The sequence below is a fragment of the Daphnia pulex genome, chromosome 8 (assembly GCF_021134715.1).
Source record: "Daphnia pulex isolate KAP4 chromosome 8, ASM2113471v1".
Lineage (NCBI taxonomy): Eukaryota > Metazoa > Arthropoda > Branchiopoda > Diplostraca > Daphniidae > Daphnia > Daphnia pulex.
Genome location: NC_060024.1, coordinates 7,484,236 through 7,505,073, shown reverse-complemented (window position 1 = coordinate 7,505,073; position 20,838 = coordinate 7,484,236). Strand labels below are relative to the sequence as shown.

General features: G+C 39.2%; 1 protein-coding gene across 1 annotated transcript; it reads left to right on the top strand.

The window, feature by feature from the left end:
- Window positions 1-1,939: 1,939 nt before the first annotated feature.
- On the top strand, window positions 1,940-20,508 carry LOC124200603 (ubiquitin carboxyl-terminal hydrolase 4-like). The gene is made up of 9 exons (XM_046596874.1): window positions 1,940-2,142; window positions 2,219-2,259; window positions 2,371-2,539; window positions 2,691-2,879; window positions 2,952-3,112; window positions 3,673-3,839; window positions 19,844-19,954; window positions 20,015-20,074; window positions 20,410-20,508. The coding sequence occupies exons 1-9, from the start codon at window positions 1,940-1,942 to the stop codon at window positions 20,506-20,508; spliced, it is 1,200 nt and encodes a 399-aa protein (XP_046452830.1).
- The last annotated feature ends 330 nt before the right edge of the window (window positions 20,509-20,838 follow it).

Here is a 20,838-nt window from a genome sequence, read left to right as displayed (position 1 = left end):
TGTAAATGGCAATGCAAAATAATGCCCAAAGGCGGAATACGCGCACCGGTGTACCAGCCGGCGAGATCAGCGCAAACAATGCCAACGGCAATAGCCAGCCAATAAATCGGAACGGCAAAATTCAAATAAAAACGGAGGGGAAGAGTACATGGGTGCGATCATTCCGGCCACTACTTAGACGCTGTAAATTGCAAAATGAAAATGGGTTTCACTTATATTTTGTAAAGGATCCTGTAGCGATTTTCCCGTACTTGAAGCCGTTCCATGTAACCATCCGGCAAACCAATAATTTGTCTCCATGGTGTGGGTTCTGTTTAAAAAAATATTGAAAGAATTGTATTTTATGGGACAGATGCTAAATATTTACCTAGGGCTGGCTTCGTTGATTTTGATAACTTAACTCTCATTGTTAATAGATTACCGAAATAAAAAATTCATGTGACATCGGCAGAAGCTCCTGCCTCAAGCACCACCGAAACACGACTGATTGGAGTAGCGGCCTCGTGGTGTGGTTCGCGCGAAGGGGGTCGATCAGACTCGATCACATGTTGATAACATTTTCCTATATGTAGGCAAACAAGAAAGGGGGGGGAGATATATGTAATGATAAACGAACGCACACGACGCTATTTAAATATTACAAGACAACATTTAAGAACCTATTGCTCATGTGCAAAGTTATTTACATTCATCTGTTACACTGATTGTGTGTGTTGGAAGGGGAGGGGATGTGGAAATAGTATCTGCTCTGTCCTTTGTTCTTTTTTCGAGGAAGGAGAGGGAAGGAATTTGTTCAGAAGACATTTTTTGTTTGCCCCTCCTCCTCCTCTACTGCACAGGAGGAAGGATCGCGCATGGGTCGGAGTTTGATTTTAGGATTGTCCACCGATTGGGATGGGATGAAAAATATGAAGGAGGAGTGTAGATGTGAATTTTTATCACAGGTGGTGGGTTGAGTAGGCTAAAACTCCCATCAAGAAACATTACTGTCACCCGCTGTAGCGTTGACTACAAAACCCTTAAGGCATTAAAATTTTATTCTTTCGGTGTTGTTCGGTGTTGTTCCTGTTGATCCATTCTTCTCGCCTTTGCTATTTGCTCTATGGATTTATTTGCCATCTGCTTAAAAATCATGATGTGCGCTTAAATTTTTCTTGTGTGTTGCAGTGCTGCTCTTTCCACTCACCTTCGTCTTCCCGCAAAAACTATAGTCAACACATCACCATGCGCCCTATTTGCCCATTACACTCAACCTGCCCGGAACAGATGGCTATTGACGTGTACTATGCGGGATTCCAACCTCGCTGCAGCACCGTATGGTGTAAATATTTCGCGACAATGTTTCCTAGTGAACATGTAACGCCATTGTCTCTATCTCCGTTTGGGTGAGTCTCATTTCATAATTTTATTTCTTTATTTCGCCTTTTCGTTTATTCCGTTTGCTGTTGCCGTTGGCATCATTCGCGCCCGTTTTATTGGCCGGCACACTGGTGTGACGATCCCGCCTTCCGGCATCATTTTTAAACGCGATGTCGATTGACCAATATTGTTGGTTTTTGTTCAATCAAACATTTCATTGCTTTTCAAATTTTTTGAATCTGGCTTGACGGCAACCGAAATTCCACGCCGTTGCCACACTAATTTGCGGTGTCATATCTGTGACACACGACAATTCAACTTAATCCTTGATGAAATTATCTTTAATCATTAGTCAATCTCCCCACTTCCAACCTACAATTTTCATCCAAATGATTTGGTTAATGCTTTTAGTCATGATTCAACATGTCCAATTTGGGTTTTTCTGTCATAAGACACTAATCCCCAAAGAACACGGAGTTGTATAAACATCCGGTTTTTTTATCAGTGCAATTGAGGGTGTACTGGACAAGTGATTGTCTCAATTAATTCGTTGTATAAATATACATTTTTTTTCCCGGTAATGAAAAGATTCCGCAACATCCGGAATTGTTGCTATGTCAACGCCACCCTCCAAGCACTTCTTTCTCTAGAGGAGATTTGTCTGGACATTGAGTTCCGGCTACCTGACATCCCCGAACCCATGCCTACTCTTTTCGCCAACTTTGTAAAATTAATGGCAAAGAGGAATTCAGATGTTGTGGAAAATGTGGACAAAACGCACAGGTTAGTTGTTGTCGTCATTGTTGTTTCTTGTCGGCGTACATACGTTGTAAAATTTGAGAGTGGTGTGGGTGGGCAGGGATAGAAAGATTTATGGGCAATACATGACAATCGATTTACGTAATATATGATGTACGCCGCCCCAGGCGACTCTGTATTTATCATTTGTTTTATGACCCTTGATGTCTTGTCTAATGGAATAATCCTTTGTGAATTGCATTGATTTTATAGAGCAGACAAAGTTGTTAGATCCGTCATATGGGCTTGGCTGGCAAGAGGATGCCCATGAATTTTTCATGCGGCTTCTTAACTACTGGGCCGATGAGCTGCCAATGATTATGCCGACTGTCCTCAAGGATAACTTTGAAAGCCTCATCTATCAACAAGTGACTTGTCAGTGGTGAGTAATAAATTTTTTGTAATTTTTCTTTTTCAAGAAACTTCCTTGGAAAATTCATTATCAAATAACGCGATTTGATAATGGATTATTTGAAAATGATAATGGATTTACTTGATTGAAAAATTTCTAACGAAACATCACAATGTTTTAGCTGCCAATTCTCGTCCGAGACCCCGCAACCGTTATTGGTATGGGATTTACCAATCCCGCCATCCGCAAAGCACATCGGGGATTGTTTCTCCAGTTTTCTGGCCTACGAAGCGATTACGGGCTGGAAATGTCCCCGATGTGGCCCTTCGAATGCCACGATGACGAAAGGTGTAGGAGCGCAATTTCCTCGGTAAATCCGCTTGTTGGTTCCGTATCATTAGTTAATTAATTTTTTTTTGCTGTTTGCGGTCATTTTCTTCAGAGTGCTGTGTATTAGCCTGAAAAGGTTTGCAAACGGCGCTAAAATAAGAAAAAATATCGCGTTTCCGGAGTATTGGCACCCCTTTGCGGATGAAGGAAGCACTGGTCCCAGATACGTGCTACAAGCAAACATCACCCACTTTGACGACAGTTTGAAGTTTGGTAACGTAGTCTTATTCAACATCAATGTCTGTCAGCAAATAACATTTTCTTCCTCTTTTTTACTAGGACACTACATCTGCCAGAGTAGACGAAGTGATGGAATTATTCGAGTGGTTGATGACAAGCGGGTTGCAACTCTTCCTTCCTGGAACGAAGACACTGCTGCGGCCTACATAATTTTTTTCGTTCTAAACGAATCATTGTCGTCCAACCTGGAAAGCTCCTAAACAAAGCCCGAAGTAAGTGAAGTCCAACGATCCATCAATGCAACAATTCTTTTTTTTTAAATTATTTCATGCCATACCGTCGCTCTCATTTTATTTTACTTTATTGCGTTTTGGTTTTACGTTTTTTTTTTTATCAAGAAGGGATTTTGGTAGTATGTGGAAAAACTTGATTTAATTAGTCGTCTGGTTGTCATCAAGTCCTTTTTTATTTTTTTTGTAGTTCTTCTTTTTTAAAATTAAATATTCAAACCCCTTTCAATAAATGCCAGCGAAAAAATGTCTTTCCCTGGAATTGATGTGGAAATTTTGTTTTTGGTTCTTTTTGTTACGCAGCCATCGAAGGTTCGAGTCAATTTCGCGGCGACGGCTATTTGATATTCACGCCAGACGCCAAGCCCATCGTTTTGCCGTGGTCGGCCAGCTTCGCTTTTCGCACGAGACAGACGGATTCGTTTCTGACGAAGATGGAAATTGATCCCGGTCATTCCGTTTTAGTCGAGGTAAGGAAAAAGAAAAATTTGAAATTCACCGCGTTATCACCATGACGATATACACAGCAATGGAAAGATATAACGATCGCTTATAGATCCCCGGGACCATCGGGGAGTACTGGAAGTGTTTCGGTCCGAAAACCGGAAAACCGGGATATCCAATCTTTCCAGGGGCTCCATTGAGTCCATCCCGACCAGGTTCTCCTTTGCTGCCATCGTCGCCACTTTCTCCTTTTTCTCCCGTGTCGCCCTTTTCACCTTTCTCTCCAGGTGCACCATGATTGCCATGTTTGCCTTTTTCTCCGGTTGCGCCAGGATGACCAGGAGCTCCAGTAACAAAAAAGGCTCTACTGATCAGTGTTTCACGACTTCGGTCTACACTCTAAGGATTAGTGTCTCATGTCCAGCATGTCAGTCATGCCGAACATACCCGGCATAATATAATAATTCCAGAGATAAATATTGAAATAGAGAAACGAAAATTAAAAATGGAAATTAAAGAAATTTTGGGTGTTTATTTTAACTTGTTCTCTAATTGTTAATATTAGTTAATAATTCTTCTCATAAGATCTAATATAACGTTAATTGAATTAATTCAACGATGCATGGAACTGCCACACAATGGCAATTGAACACTTCAAATCCCCATCCCAACTCTGCTTGGAGGATTATATGGATATATAAGAAACAAAAAAAAACTTTAGCCATTGATGAAGAAATGCAGAAACTTATTCACATAGAATCTTGAAAAAATTATTCAAAAATTATCCATAAATTATTATTATAGGCATATTTACATTTCCGAGGATAAAACTAAAACTTCTTTGAGATTTGAAAGGTAATGCTGATAAATTTCATGCATGCGTGATTGAGAAAAATTTTTAAAGAAGAAATTTGTTTTCTGGAAACGATTTTTGATCTAAAATCTATCAAAATGTGTTATGTAAACAAATAATGCATCCAAATCAAATGTTCCCGTTCCCAACTGGATCAAAAAATCTCCAGCATACTAGGGCCTAAGATGCTCCCCTCTGGAACTAATTCTTCTCTGGCTTTACCTGTGGTGAACTACATGACATACCATTCTACAAGTGTGGCACCAACACTTGGTTTTGAACTGCTGCATCCGGTGATGAAGCGTTTTCTAGAGAATCGACAATGGCATCTTATGCTTTTTTCCAAAGGGGCCTTCGCTAGGCCATCACATCTCGCATTACCACCTCTCTATCTAGCGCTCGCATCAAGGCAGAATAGCTCAAGGTATGATGTTGGACTCTACTACCGAAATGGCAAGACTATCCTCTTGCAGAACATCTCTCTTCTTTGAGGAAGGCAAATTTATCTGTTAGAGTAATCTGGGCATCCCCCCTCTGCTTGGCGCCCAATGAATACCTCCAATCGACCGCTGGTTTCTTTCAAAAGTGCAAAATGCCTGAGCCAAGACAAGATGGAAGACCCCCATACACTGGGTTGCACTTTGATGGGACTAACTTCAATTCATGGCAGTTTGGTATCAAACTGGCTATCCAAAGTGAAGAACTCTGGGGCATCGTGAGTCCTACTGAACCCAAGCCTAAACTACTAGCGGTAGGTTTAATTAACCTTGTGAATTTAGTAATATGCTTTTATCTGCTGAACGCCTCCGTATATTGGAACACACATTCACCGGTAGTGTTGTGTGTAAATAGAGGCTTACCACACTGACAGTGTGAGAACAGAGGATTTATTTCCACACTGAGAGTGTGAGATGAGGACAATGATATTGTACACTGGTAGTCTGATTACAGCCATACTCAAGAATTCCTTTGTTCTTCCACAGGAAAACGCAAACGCTGCGGACATCAGTGCGTGGGAAACAAGAAATACCCTGGAAATGTGAATAATCTTTTCGTCCATCAAGGAGGAGAAGTCAAGACTGTTGATGTCCTGCACCTCAGGTCAAGAAATGTGGACGAAAATGGAGACAGCTTACTCTGAATCTGCCGCCGATAGTTCCCTTCTACTATGGAGCCAGTTCTATGGGTGCAAGTTCTTACCTGGATAGACAGTTGTGGAGTTCGTTACTGAAATCGAACAGGTCGTATCTCGCCTGAGAGCAATCAACAGGATCATCCTCCTAGATGACCAAATCATTTTCAAGGATACCATGTCGCTGGCACCGAGCTTGAAGCTTATCTTCAAGGCAGAATTGGAGAGCACGGTCGCTGCTGAGAGGACGCTGAGGAATTTTAATACTTGCCTCGTCCAGATGGAAAAATCAATTAATGAGAGCGAGAAAGAATCCGACGCCCTTATCAGTAAAAGAGTCCACCCTACGAACCGTTCCGAGCCCAATGTCCAATCCTTTGAACTCCGAAATGAAAAAGATGAGAAGGGCAGAGCCACCCGGGCATGCTGGGAGTGTGGCGACACAAGTAACATAAGATCCAACTGTAGAGACTACAAACGGAAGTTAAAAAGACAAAGGGAGGAAGAAGATGATGACCGTAGCAGAAAGAGACGAAGGTGGAAGACAAAAAGAGGACTTGGAGCCGAAGCGACAACAACCGAAGGAGGGAGGAGCGTGATCGTGAATTCGTGACCGTAAAGGTGGCCGCGACTACTGCAATAAAAATCTTTACCAAGAAGGCCGGGAACATCATAACGGCAACGACAATAATAGTCGAGCACAGCGCAAAAAGAAAATCCTAGGAGAGAGGAACACGGAAGACTTAGGGGATATAGCTATTCTGCTGCTACATCAGAGAGAATTAACAATCCCACTGAGGGGTTCGCTGACTCAGGGGCAACGCAACATATTACAGGCAACCGGGACCTCCTTGTCAATTTTGTTCCGGCTGAACCAGAACGCTAGATGGTGTTTGGAATTCGAGAAGCAAAACTTGCGGTTTCAGGACAAGGAGATGTGTCTTTGAAAGTCACGTTCAATGGAATTACCCTCGAGGGTAATGTGACTGAATCCTTTATATAATGAACGTGTCCGTAATAAGTGATATTTTTTTTTTTTTCAAAGGAATCATGAGAGGATTGCTCCTTGTCCCCGGCCAAAGCATCAACCTCTACTCGATTTGGTCAGCCACTGATGCTGGTGTAGAATTTCAGTTTGCCTTCAACACTGTCATGTTCTCCCGCAATAAAGAAATTATCATGGAGGGAAGGTGATTTGGAAAGGAAGCCGTATATTACCTTAACATCAAAGCATCCGAGGGCTACCCACAATTAACCCAAAGTCACTTTGAATCGCCTGCAAAACAATGTGTGCACACACGCGAAGCCGATTATTATCTGACAGATAATATAAGTTCTCCCATGAATCACGACCGGAGAGAGTGAGCTCAATAATCCCAACCTTTATGTTGGTTTGTAGGTCTCGATAGTATTTATTTTATAAAAGAAAGAAATCTGGTGTATAATAAAATTTAAAAAAAATGATTTCACTCGATCATCGTTTGAATAAAATAAAATTGAATAAAATGTATAATTGCGTCATTATAATGCCTTCTTCATTTTGTAGATTGAACTTTTAAATGGCTTTGCCGGACGTAAAAAAACTTCAAAGTCGTATTATTTCTTTTTTGTTTTTATTATCAGGCTTTTTTCGAAGGGTGGAAGTGTTTTAGACTGGAAGAGAAGAAAAAGGAAACGTTTTGTTTTTGTGGTTTTTTTTAGAGGAAAAATTATGCACCCCTAAATATAGACACTGCCCTTGTGTCTTGAGCAATATAAAGTATTAGTGTGTGTATGTTGTTTTCAGATTATTGCACCACACGCTCTCCAATAAGAATTTGAGTACTATAATTTCTTTTTGGGCTTTTTAAATATTGCCCAGACCTTTTTTTCATCATTTTTGAGGGGGGGGGGGATTTTAAAAAATTTGAGCCGAAGGAAGATTAATTACAGAAATGAATAGCTTCGAATTTGTGTATTAAGTCCTTGGCCGCTTTCTGAATAAAAAATCCCTTCGCATCACCTTAGCGTTGCCAGAAAAAAAGCTTCGACTCTTTTTATTTGTTTCTTTCCCAGATTGCGGTCAACAACTGACCAGATATGAAATTCCGGCCTCTATTCCCTAAACACGCCTATAAACATGAGTCATCTACGTCTTTTCTTTTTTTTCTTCTTTTTTTTCACAAAATGAGAAACCGGTAGGATGTCTGTATGCGTCTCAAACTATAAACAAAACAAAAAAAAGAGGAAGACGGCACACGCATCTGGAACGGCCACATTTCTTTTTCTGCTTCTTTTTCCTCAGTCTTCTTCTCAATCAATTAAAAAAATTGCACATCGCACTACTCTGAATGTGTGGTGTGGTTATAAGTTACTTATGTTATAAGTTATAACGAGCCAACTAGTTTTTAAATTTTAAAAATTATAGTGTCAGCTGTCAGTGTAAAATGGAATATTTAATCACGCTTTACGAAGATGCCAGCCGTATCGGAGGAATTTTTTTCTTTAAACTATAGAATTTCTACAAACGTATGTTTCGCCGGCAGTGTTTTTTGTCTTCTTCGTGTTTCATAATCTTTTTTAGTTGTGGACGGGTGGGCCTATTGTGGTGTAAATTCCTAATGTTTCTATTGAATACTCTGACGCCAATTTGTTTTATGTCTATAGTTTTACTTAAGATTGATATGTAACGTAATTTGTTACAGACTTGTTGAGTGATATGAACCCTGGTCTGTAATTCTCTGATCGAAGATCACTTTTACATACTCTATGCAAACGGTGGTTGCGTTGTTGTTGTTGTGAGCAGAATAGCCAGAAGCCAGAACTGCCAACCTGCGACTGACCTAACCCACGATCAAATACCACAATAGATGGATAGATTGGGATATATATAGAAAAGAAGAAGAGTACAGAATCTTCTCCATTTTTAATCAAGACGAAAAAAAGACATAGCTTAGCAGTGAGAATTTTTTTCTTTTCTCTGTACGATAATTTTTTTGGAGAATATGAAATCCTTTTTAAAAAAGAAAAATTCTCTTGTCATTTTGAAATGGGGAGGAAAAGTAAATTTTAAAGAAAACATAAGGTTACCAATAATTATCGTCGTACCGAAATAATACCTGAACTCGGTTCTGTGGAATATAACCAATTGAACTTGGTGTTCCGGACTCGATACCAATCTGGATCCGCAGGTGAAAAGTAAAGTATTTAAAGTCTCTCACTTCAAATTTTTGTGCAGCAAAGCTATCAATTATCATTCAAAAATACTTAAGTAAATTTCAATCCAGCTTTATAACTAAAATACGGCTAACCTATAGAGAGCAACTACGACACCCAAAACATTCTCTGCTGCCTAATACGTGTGTTCTCCCGCAGACATTACCATACCATAGCTGAAGCAGCCGGCGGTGCTGCGACGCTTGCTGTTATGTTTGCTACAGGCTGCTGCTTATGTTGTAATGAATCGGTGTGGGTAAAAAATGAGGGAAACCACCCAATCTTGTTTTGATATTGACCTTTTCACCAATTATCACTGCTTTTTCCAAGCACAAGCCACCTTTGTTCCTAATGATAAAATGTAATACAAGACAATGAAATATGCTTAACAAGATTGATATACCTTAGTAGATAGATATGACTATATTCAAGGTAAGATAGAACCACAGTAACTATAGTACTATACAGGATAAGAGGAGTCAGATAGACAACTTGTATACAACGTTTAGGCGTTTTTAGAGAAGACGAAAAAAATGAGAGGTTGGTTTGCAGGACGCTAGAGGCCAAAAACTCAACGCCTAAAAGATATAAATTGATTGAAGTATTAGTAAACATACTAGGGGTGTTGAAATCATCTGAAACAAGTTAACTTTCACAAGAGACAATTCATCAGCTTGCTGAGCAACATAATTGTAACGAACAAGCGCCCAGCCTTGATGAGACCCTGCATTGAAATCATGAGCTGGATAATGTGATTTATCAGGAGAAGGATGTTTGATAACTAATGGAGTATCAACTTCTCGCACGGGACTATTGGATTATTTGTCAATGCTATTCCCTTTTTCATTCTATTTTAGATTGAGTCAAATATAGATGGTTTCTTCTTCTTCAAATACTTGTTAGAGAAATATCCCTATTGGTGATGAGAATTTTGAACTTTCCACCAATGTTTTGAGTCATCAAGCAATTTCGTCATTCTTCCTTAAACTCAACTCCTGTGATGATTATGTTCCTAAGCAACATAATCATACTTTACAATGACATAACTGTTTTGATTTCATATGCAACCATGCAACCCTAGATGGCAGCACACTAGATGGCAGCACTCGTGATGCGGGAGATACCTCGGCCTTCTCTTATATACATTGCAGTCCTTTCCGCTTCACACTTCCACTTGTTTGCTGGCATCACGCTGACAAACAGCTCTCTCGTAGCGTCAGTGATATTTATGATATTTAAGATATTCGATTTGGTATCATGATATATCTATATATTCATTTATTCATTTATTAAAGTGATGTACCTCAAAATTGCTTTAACTCTTCCTCCGGTAACGGAATGAATAGATCCTCATATTCACTACGTTTCCTTGCCTTCGACGTTTTTTTTTTTGTGGATTTCCACGTATAGGGGAGAATAGAGGCTTCGTATTAGTCCGCTGGCAACATCTCGTTCTCCTTTTTTTTCTTGATTTAGGCTATTCAGCGCTTTAAGAACATTAACAGTTTTTATAGTGATAGAGAATGAATCCTAAAAATATTTTTAAAAGGGATTTAATTAAAATATATTATCAATATATATATTTAAAAAAATTGAAAATTGTACCTGTAAGGCCTTTAATCCATTAATAATAAGAATACTTCACTTTCCGCTCGTGCTATTTCTTCTTGATAGAATTCAGCCATGTTTAGCCGCGATACCGAAACGCGCACGGAGCGCATCGTATGGGAATTCATCGATCGTATCGCATAGCGTATCTGTGTTGTTGGTGGTGAAGCTGAGACAGTATTCCCTTCCTTAATTTAATTAATGGAACAACACATTAGATATGTATGTCTCACTTATATCATATATAAACATATATTTAAGTGTCATACCTCGACTTCGGTTTCTGCGGGAGAATTCTCGCGCAAGTCGGAAGCGGCGGAAGGTGGTTCATCTGAAGAATATTCGGAAGAAGTTGATACAATCAATCTCCTAGGTCTTATATGTCATGGTTGCAGTTGGAAAAATCATGGATTGCAGATTTCACAGCAAGGCTTAGTGTTTGGGCAAAACACGGAACGTGTTTCAACTTTAAATATCTTTTATGGCCCTGAGTATGTTTGCAGCATTGTCCGTTACAACTGCGACTATCTTGGACACAGGGATCATAAATGTAGCACATATACCTTAATAATAATATTTACACTTTATCTGTCGAAGACATCATCATTCAAATTACTGTCAAGTCTCAAGGCGTATGATACATACGTTTTCTTTACCTACACATTAGATGACATAAGATACTGAAGTATCTTACGTTAAATTTAATTTACGTGTTTTCTTCAAGAACTTGAATCCGTAATTTCGCTGATTTGTTGAGTTTTCATGCATACATAATTGAGTTTTCATGTCCGATAAAAAATCGTAATAAATATCAACTACTTTGGCAGGGCAGGGTGAAAATGTCTTGACTTGGACCATGACGATTTCGTGTGATGGTTTACAGAGCAAACTAAACCAATCCTCTTCTTTTGGGTCAGCATTCAACCGCTTGTAGCAATCTCGACAAGTACGAATGTCTTCGATTTCCGTCGTGCAAGTATCCATCATCGTTTTTGCTGCATCAGCAAAACTACTGTCCACTATATAAATGGAGATTAAGGTTATTAGTTTTTATAAACATAAGAGCGTTAATTCAGTAATGAACTAATAATTAACAGAAAATTTAACTTGAAGTAAGAACTTGGATTGATAAATCAATAACTCGCTTATAACAATGATTATTTAAAGTATTTAGGATTCCTTTCGGAAGGTAGTACCTTAGATGTGGAAAACTGGAAACTATCGAACTTATGATCAACTCCAAACTAACAAAAATGTATGCAATAATAGTTTTTTACTTGCTAAAAATGTAATCGAATGTAATCAAACGAAACGCTTGCGTCATAAAGAAAAAGAACAAAGTTTAATTAAATTATTTTTCGTTCAGTGCGCCTGATAACGCCGACGGTTTCGAATGCTGCGAACTGCTGCGTAAACCAGAGGTTGGTCCCCATAACAATTTTGAATCTCAAAAAAATCACCCTATTTGTCCTTAATGTGGACCCCAGGTTTTTTTGGTCGAGTCCAACACGTTTTTTATGGCCGCTTTTTTATACCCACGTTACCAAGCGGATTCCTTTTTTCTTCTTCCACAGGATGTTCTTTGGATTTCGCTTCCAAAGGATGGTTACGTTATGGAAGAAATTGAAAGATGAAGGCAATGCTGACATATTGTAGATTGTTTAAGTTTTATAAGTTTGTTCAACTCATCGATTTTCTTTTCTTGAAGAACCATGTTTGCTCTCGTAAGTAACAATTGAGATTGTAGCGAAGTAATGGAAGACGAGGTTAGATTTATCATAGCGGCAATCTTTTATCACTACTGTACAGTGTTTTAAATGATAGGGATTTCTACATTTGATTTAGATGCAACGTTCATCTAAATCATCAATCATCTAAAAAGTTTGATTTCGACTTCGTCACTCGAAAATTCTTTTTCACCCTCGTCACCCATCAGAGATTCTACTACATCGTCATCAGAAAATTCCATTGCATCCTTCATCAAATCTAAAGCCCGCGTCTCCTGACGTCCAAGAATTTTTTCAACGGCTTTTGTCCATAATGTATCTTCAAGTAAGGTTTTATCGTTCTCATCAACTTCGTCGTATCTTGGCGTAGCAGCCAAGTGATGAAAAAGAGAAAAACAAATTAAACTTAACTGGCCACTAGAGCCCATAGGACACAGGCCGATCGTACTGACATACGTTTATCCTCCCAAACCTCTTACAATAAGTATCGTAAAAGCAGCTCTCGTCAAGGACAATCACTTCATCTATCATGTACCGAATGAGATCTTCAAATGAAACAGCGGGTCGATCAATCAAAGTTGGATTAACAAGGGATAGATCAATAAAACCAAAACCACAATCCCCAACAAATTAAACGCCAGGTTCCACCCTGAACACAAAAAAAATTAATTACTATCCAAGGTCCAATTTTTTAAAGACAATTCATTAAAAAAATAACCAGCATTTGAGAAATAGCTTTTCTGGAGAAAAAAGTAAATTGAGGTAAATAGGTTCACAGGTGATTCCCATTCTTGCAGCCACTTCCAAGTACACAACACACAATATTTCAGGATAGCCAAAAAATGCTTCTAGCACCTTTAAAATAAAATGAACTTATCATTAATGAATAGAGAAGACTAGATTCAGGCTTGCTTGATGGGAATTGCTACAAAGTGGGAAACCTTCACCGAAAAGTCCTCAACTGTCCTCTACTTGCGCGGAAGGTTCAAGATTAAAATTTTTTGTCGGTGTCACCAAGGTAGACCTTCTCAACTGACCTATAGTTTAAATAAACTGGTTAACTACGTAATTTTTCAGTAAAGTCCTTTATAAATTTTCTTAGAACTTGAAAGTAGACAATGTTAGGTCAATGGCAATTTTTTCATGAAAAAGGCTCTAAGTGTATTATTCGGTGTCGTTGCTACATTTTTTGTTGAAAATGGTGAAAAGTAGCAAGAACAAGGAAAATTTCCCGAAAAACATCCAATCAAAAACAGTAAAAATCACCAAAAATTAACAACAGTCAAACGTGATTGAAAAGCTTAATAGTTGCATGAGTAAGGCGGAAATTGTTCGTTCTCTTGGTCTCAGAAAATATAAAGTTAACCGTTTTTTTCGTTTTAATGAAAAATTTTTATTTCCATTATTTGTCCCCTCACTCAGGTGCTATGGATCACCCAAACCTTAACCCATATATGCTGCCACTCTCACCACTATCATCATTGGCTATATTTTACCCCTATTTTGACAACCCTTTTGAGTTTTGGCCAGCTCTTGATACGGTCTAGCGGACGGGTACGGAAATTGACAAAAAAGGCTCCACTAATCACTTTTTCTCGACTTCGGTCTACACTCTACGGATTAGTGTCTCATGTCCAGCATGTCAGTCATGCATACATACCCGGCATAATATAATAATTCCAACGATAAATATTGAAATAGAGAAACGGAAAATAAAAATGGAAATTAAAGAAATTTTGGGTGTTTATTTTAACTTGTTCTGTAATAGTTAATATTAGTTAATAATTCTTCTCATACGATCTAATATAACGTTGATTGAATTAATTCAAAGATGCATAGACGTGCCACACAATGGCAATTGAACACCACAAACCCCATCCCAACTCTACTTGGAGGATTTGATGGATATATAAGAAACAAAAAAAACTTGAGCCATTGATGAAGAAATGCAGAAACTTATTCACATAGAATCTTGACAAAAATTATTCAAAAACTATCCATAAATTATTATTACATGCATATTCACATTTACGAGGATACAACTAAAACTTCTTTGAGATTAGAAAGATCATGCTGATAAATTTCATACATTCGTGATTGCCAATCACGGATCACGGATCATCTATCAAAATGTGTTATGTAAACAAATTATGCATCCAAATCAAATGTTCCCGTTCCCAACTGGATCAAAAAAACTCCCACATCCTAGGGCCTAAGATGCTCCCCTCTGGAACTAATCCTTCTCTGGCTCTACCTGTGGTGGACTACATGACATACCATTCTGCAAGTGTGACACCAACACTTGGTCTTGAACTGCTGCATCCGGTGGTGAAGCGTTTTCTAGAGAATCGACAATGGCATCTTATGTTTTTCGCAAAGGGGTCTTCGCTATGCCATCACATCTCGCTTTTCCACCTCTCTATCCAGCGCCCTATCCAATCAAAAACAGTAAAAATCACCAAAAATTAACAACAGTTAAACGTGATTGAAAAGCTTAATATTAGTTGCATGCGTAAGACGGAAATTGTTCGTTCTCTTGGTACACAGTGAACACATTAGATATGTGTGTCTCACTTATATCATATATAAACATATATTTAAGTGTCATACCTCGACTTCGGTTTCTGCGGGAGAATTCTCGCGCAAGTCGGAAGCGGCGGAAGGTGGTTCGTCTGAAGAATATTCGGAAGAAGTTGATACAATCAATCTCCTAGGTCTTATATGTCATGGTTGCAGTTGGAAAAATCATGGATTGCAGATTTCACAGCAAGGCTTAGTGTTTGGGCAAAACACGGAACGTGTTTCAACTTTAAATATCTTTTATGGCCCTGAAACGGATCTTTCCTTGGGGCTCTCTCTGAGGCTCTCTTTCGAGTACATCAATACTCCTCTTCCTCTTGATCGGCCTTGCCGTGGTGGCTCTGTTGGTTTAGGTGTTGGCGGGATGGGAGCTTGTGTTGGCTCTTCGATTGACAGACTCTCGTAGAGCAACTGCAGGGCCTCCTCTTCCTCGCTGTCCTCACCTCCAACGGCTTCTTCTTTTTTGTCTTGTCCGCCGACGGCTCCTTCTTCTTCTTCGGCGGCAACGGCTCCTTCTTCCCTTGGACTGCCTGGACTGGTACGTTTGGTTGACGTTGTCTGGGCCGTGTAACAGCCCCCCGGTTATCCGGAAGTCCTGGACGTCAGGTGCTGATATTAGTCTGTCGAATTCGGCTTTCTCAGGCGGCGTCGGGAAGTATCGTCTTGGAGGAGGGTCAGCTGCGGTAAATCGATCGAAGACCCGACGGAAGTTGATTTCACGCTGCTCAGGTGATGGACCTATTAGGACTGGGCCAATTGACGGGACTGCGCACGGGACGATTGGCCGGTAACGATATTCTTCACGCCGACCTTCCCTGGTGTTTTTGTAGAGTGGCTCTCGGATTGGGCCTGTCCATGGAGCAACTTCTCCGCGGAGGCGGGCCAAATTCCGCTTTTTCTTTTGCTCGGGCCGAATTATGCTAGTTAAAGGAGCCCGACTTGGAGCTCCACTAGAGTGGAGCGTGTGGAAGAGAAAAGAAAAGTTTAAATTGCGGAAATGAGATGCGGGAATGAGCAAAAAAAATTTAATGCAAGAAGAGCTTGGAGGAATTAATTATCTACTTTCTGATTTTATTACTTAGTTTAGATCAGGGAGAGAGAGAGAAGGGAAGAATGTTCAATTGCTTTTACTTTTAAGAAAAATAAAAAAGAGTGAGAATGTTTTTACAGTCGAGTGTGTGTGTGTGTGTGTGTGTGAGGCGCTCAGATTTTCTGACGCCTCAGGCCGCCATGCGGTTTCCCAAAAAAATGGCGATGACGGCTAGAAGATTTGTCGAAAAGCACACACACAAATACACTTAACTAAATTGTTTGGAAGTTTTGCTATTCAAGAAGAGTTTTAAGTTGATAGAGTCAGTGGGTCTTTTTTTTCAAACAGACCCGAACGCTTTGCCGAAGGGCGTTTTCGTTTCAATCAGATTCACAAAATATACCGGTTCAAAAGAAGGTTTCGAAGGACCATTTTTCTTGAAGAACCATGTTTTCTCTTATAGGTAACAATTGAGATTGCATTGACGTAATGGAGGAGGAGGTTAAATTCATCAAAGCGGAAATCTTTGATCACTACTGTACAGTGTTTTTAATTATAGGGATTTCAAGGTGATGGATTTGATGTAGATGCAACGTTCATTTTGCCGTCGTCACTCAAAAATTCTTTTTCAGCCTCGTCACCCAGAGATTCTACTACATGGTAATCAGAAAATTCCATTGCATACTTCATCAAATCCAAAGCCCGCGTTTCCTGACGTTCAAGAAATTTTTCAACGGCTTCTGTCCATAATGTATCTTCAAGTTAGGTTTTATAGTTCTAATCGACGTCGTCATCTTGGCGTAGCAGACAAAAAATAGGAGTGTAGAAAGACACAGAGTTTTAAAAACAATTCAATCCAAGGGTAAGGAAAGGTCCCGGCTTAAGCTAGACGCCAGCCTTACGTCTAGTTTAAGAGGAAGTAAAAAAGGTCGAGCCGACCTCAACCTTCATCTAATTCAAACGTTGGTACGATGTTCGCTCTCTTAAAAAGATAAGAAGAGAGCCCATCTTCGGAGAGTCGTATTTTGCTCCTCTTCCGGAGAGCCACTCTGGCTAAACTTAGAGCATGTCTTCGTGTGATCTTATTCTTATTGTTGAACCTAACCATTCGTGTTGTGTTAAACCTTTTGATTGGTTCTTCTCCCTTTAGGCCCGTGGGTGAACAGGTGCGGCATGTAAGTGCTCACCCACGGGACTGGTACTCGGAGTTTGACTTATTTAACTAACTAAGCAACCTTCGAGCCTCAGTACTGTTGGTGACCATTTCATCTGGTTGGAGTAAGAAGACCGTTCAGCAGGGCCATCGTTCCTGTTCTCTTTATTCCCATCGCCCTGTCCTGCCAAGTTTTTATAGAGTTAATATGTTTTTTCGCATGTGTTTTTGTTTTTTAAATTTTTTCGATGTCGTTTATTATTCAAAATGTACTACTTGTAGAGTTTTTTAATCTGAAATTGTTTTAAAAATGTTACGTAAATGTTTAGTAACATATTAACAGAGTACAAAACCCATAAAGTTCATTTAGAAAGCACAGCATCACACATACCTTCAGTTTTTGTGGGTTTTATTTTTGTCTCCTTTGTCGGACCTCCATTGTCGATGATGCCTTCTGGTAAAGATGCCACGTAATTCTTTTCCTTCTACGCGCACCAGAGGACTCACGATGGAAATATCGTTCACTCTGATGTTTGTGGTCCTATCCATATATGCTCACCCAGCAGAGCACGATTCTTTGTGACCTTTAAGGATGATTTCTTGAGTTTTTGTAAAATCCACGACCTAGTACAGTACCCTACAAAAAAATCCGGACAGCGATTTCTTTTTTCAAAAAAGCCCCCTTTGTATGTTGCGGGGAACTGTGTTTGTCTTTTAGCCGAAATTTTAAAACACACACAATTTTTGAAAAATCTGAGAGATCGTGGTGGTTACGATTAGTTTAATGCGCTTGGAATGACCCAACGTCGTTAAGAACGCGGCCAGAAAGAATGGGATGAGTGAACTACACCACAGACTGCTGGTGGTGGTAAATAGCTGCATTGATACATGCGTATTCATGAGTTTTTGGTAGGGGGTAAGAGGGTTTGTGGGGAGACATTCATTCCGCTCCTTTTGATATTTTGTATAGATACAAAATTGAGTGGCAATAAACTACTGATCACACTATAGGCCTATATGTACGGAGCTTCATAAATGATAATGTTTATCCATCTCTTTCTCTCTCGTTTGCAGCTGTACACCGCTTTACCATCGACGCGCTATGGAGACTGTATTAGAGAATATACAACAGGGTTACATTTATATGTGAATGAGCCGGTGGCACAGCATATATCTTTTGGACGTCTCTGAATTAGAAACCTGAGAGTTCCATCCGCCGTTTCATTGATTCGATTCCCTTCATTGGAAGATCAACAAGGTCGTTACCGACAACTGCTGTGGTTTTGTATGTATCTTATAAAAATTCAGTCATTGATGTGGATGGTATGTTCATTCTATACCACAAAAGATTGAAAGAACAACCCAACAATATGTAGAACTTCATGTAACTCAAACTGTGAGTTATCGGTGTTGCTGTACCACGCCTTCCGCTTCAGACTGAAGATGCCTCTCGTCCTGAAGAAGTATATAAAACGTTTTATTTTTTTATTAAAAAAAGGAGAGTAAGCCATTAGAGTAAATCATTAAAGAATACATGGTTTGATAACCGTCGTGATATCCATTATTATTAATATTTCATTTCTATTATTATTTTATTTTATTATTATTTATTATTTCTATTTCTATTATGACTAACGTTTACGTTAATGGTTTCATGTTTGTGTAGTTTAATGTAAACTAGTTATTTGGATTCATGACTACCAGACTCATGGACTACCAGGGAGAAATCAAACTTGTGGTGGTTCACCAATAATAACATATAGGGGACATATAAGGGGATTATATATGACCTGAGAAAAAGAAAACAAAGATTTGTGTGTACACGACATATAGGGTATTGTTCGCGACTTAACGTTTTGTTGTGGGGAAAATGAAAAAGGGGAACTTCTTACGTTGTTGATCTAGGTCATAACTAACTGTTGTATAGTACGCGACAGAACTTTTTTGTCTTCAGTATTTGAAAGAGATTTTTAGAAGGTCTCAAGTTTCTCGTAACCGTCTAATAAGTGTCATTGAAATTTAGAGCTTTCCTTTTCACGGAATTTCGAAACAATCTCGTTCCAGCATCTATAGTATAGTATTTGTTTTTAGTCATAAAATGAAATTGTTTCAAATTTTAAAAAATACCTTTAAGTATTCCGCACAAATAACCGTCTAGGGTTGACTCTTGGGATTGGGAAATGCCCTCATCGCCAATTGAGAGGATATATGAAATCTTCTGTAGAAGCACATCTCCCCAGTAAACATGATGAAGTTTGGAATAACACCAAATCCATGATGGATATGTACTCCGGAGGACATTATAAAAACAACGGCTGACCGATCAATTACTCCTCTTTGAAGGTGCCTCAAAATATCTATCTAAAATTAAAATTATTAAAGATTCTTCAACAAAAATACATTCCTTAATGCTTCTATTTAAGAGTGGTGTAATGCTTACGTGGTAAGAAAACTTTCCTGTAAGTTTGCCGGGTGAAGTGGACATGTATCAACCATTGAATGTTGAGTTGAATAGAAAAAAAAGATCAGCGATTTGTTAGGCTGGAACATGAAGTCCTTCTCCTTCCCCTGCTCTGGCATTTAAAAAAAAACAATCGCACGCACCCTCTATCACGGATATCCCCTGCTGGACATGGTCAGTCGATCCCATCCAGGCGCTGAGGAGCGAAATTTAAAACAAAAAATGTTATTACACGCAATTTTTTTATTAGATTTCAAATTTTAATTCAATTAAGGCATCCGGTAAACGTAGGAACTGATTAAAAATCGACGCCTCGCGTTGGGTAGTCCGTGCACAGCCCACAAGGAGGAGAGCCTCCACATCTCTCAGGTCTTCTGCAACTTTATCGAACAATTAGACAGCGTAATTTTTTTTAATTAAATAAATTCCTTAATTGTAATGAAATAACAATTTTTTTGACAGTTGCATTCGTGGCTGTCGGAGGTGATTGGAGGATTCCTGAGGACTCACATTGATATGCGGGTACTTTCCGGAAGCCAGGGATGTGTTTGACTTGCTCATTCAACTCTACAACGACTTGAACTTAAATCAATTCAAATCAATTCAAAGTTTAATTTACTTAATTTGATTTATTTAAAAATATTAGATGAGGAGAAAAGAAATCGAATCTCTGTTGAGGTCCGTCACATCGCTGTGCGAAATGGCGGATGAGGCCCAGGCCTAAGAGGTCCAAATGAATGGTGACGTCCTCCAATCGGCTGGGCTGGGCCATGTCCAACCCGGTCTTTGTAAAGGCGTTTCGCCTTTTTGCCATACCTTTTTGCCACGCAACTTCTTCAAATATTCTTTCATCGCAGCTTGAAGATCCAACAGATGGAGAAACGCAGAACAATGATTTCTCTGACAGCGAGTTTGAGGAAGATCAGCATCAAGAAGAATCGGAAGCAGAACAATAAATTCGAGGAATGGAAGATCAGGCAATAGAATAATTTTTGATTCACTTTTGTAGATTACAAGTATACTGGATAAAAGAGTTTCTGATGTGATATATTCCCTACCACCTCATAGAAGATGTGCATCACACACCCTTAATTTGATTGCAACTAAAGATGTCTACAAACAGATTGATGCTTCACTTTAAAATCTCAAGGAAATCAAAAATGAAACAAATCTGGAACAAGCAGTGTCGAAGTACAGTACCTTTCATAAAAACGACTCGGGCTCATGACAAAATTAATAAAAAAGTCGAACTCCAGCGCAAGATGACCACCTAATTCGTACAAAAA

Excerpts from the sequence above, each read along its gene's own strand:
- LOC124200603 (XM_046596874.1), top strand. The coding sequence starts at position 1,940 with ATGAAAAGATTCCGCAACATCCGGAATTGTTGCTATGTCAACGCCACC. Across the intron at positions 2,260-2,370 it reads ATACATGACAATCGATTTAC|AGCAGACAAAGTTGTTAGAT; the intron begins GTAATATATGAT and ends TTGATTTTATAG. Across the intron at positions 2,540-2,690 it reads CAACAAGTGACTTGTCAGTG|CTGCCAATTCTCGTCCGAGA; the intron begins GTGAGTAATAAA and ends ACAATGTTTTAG.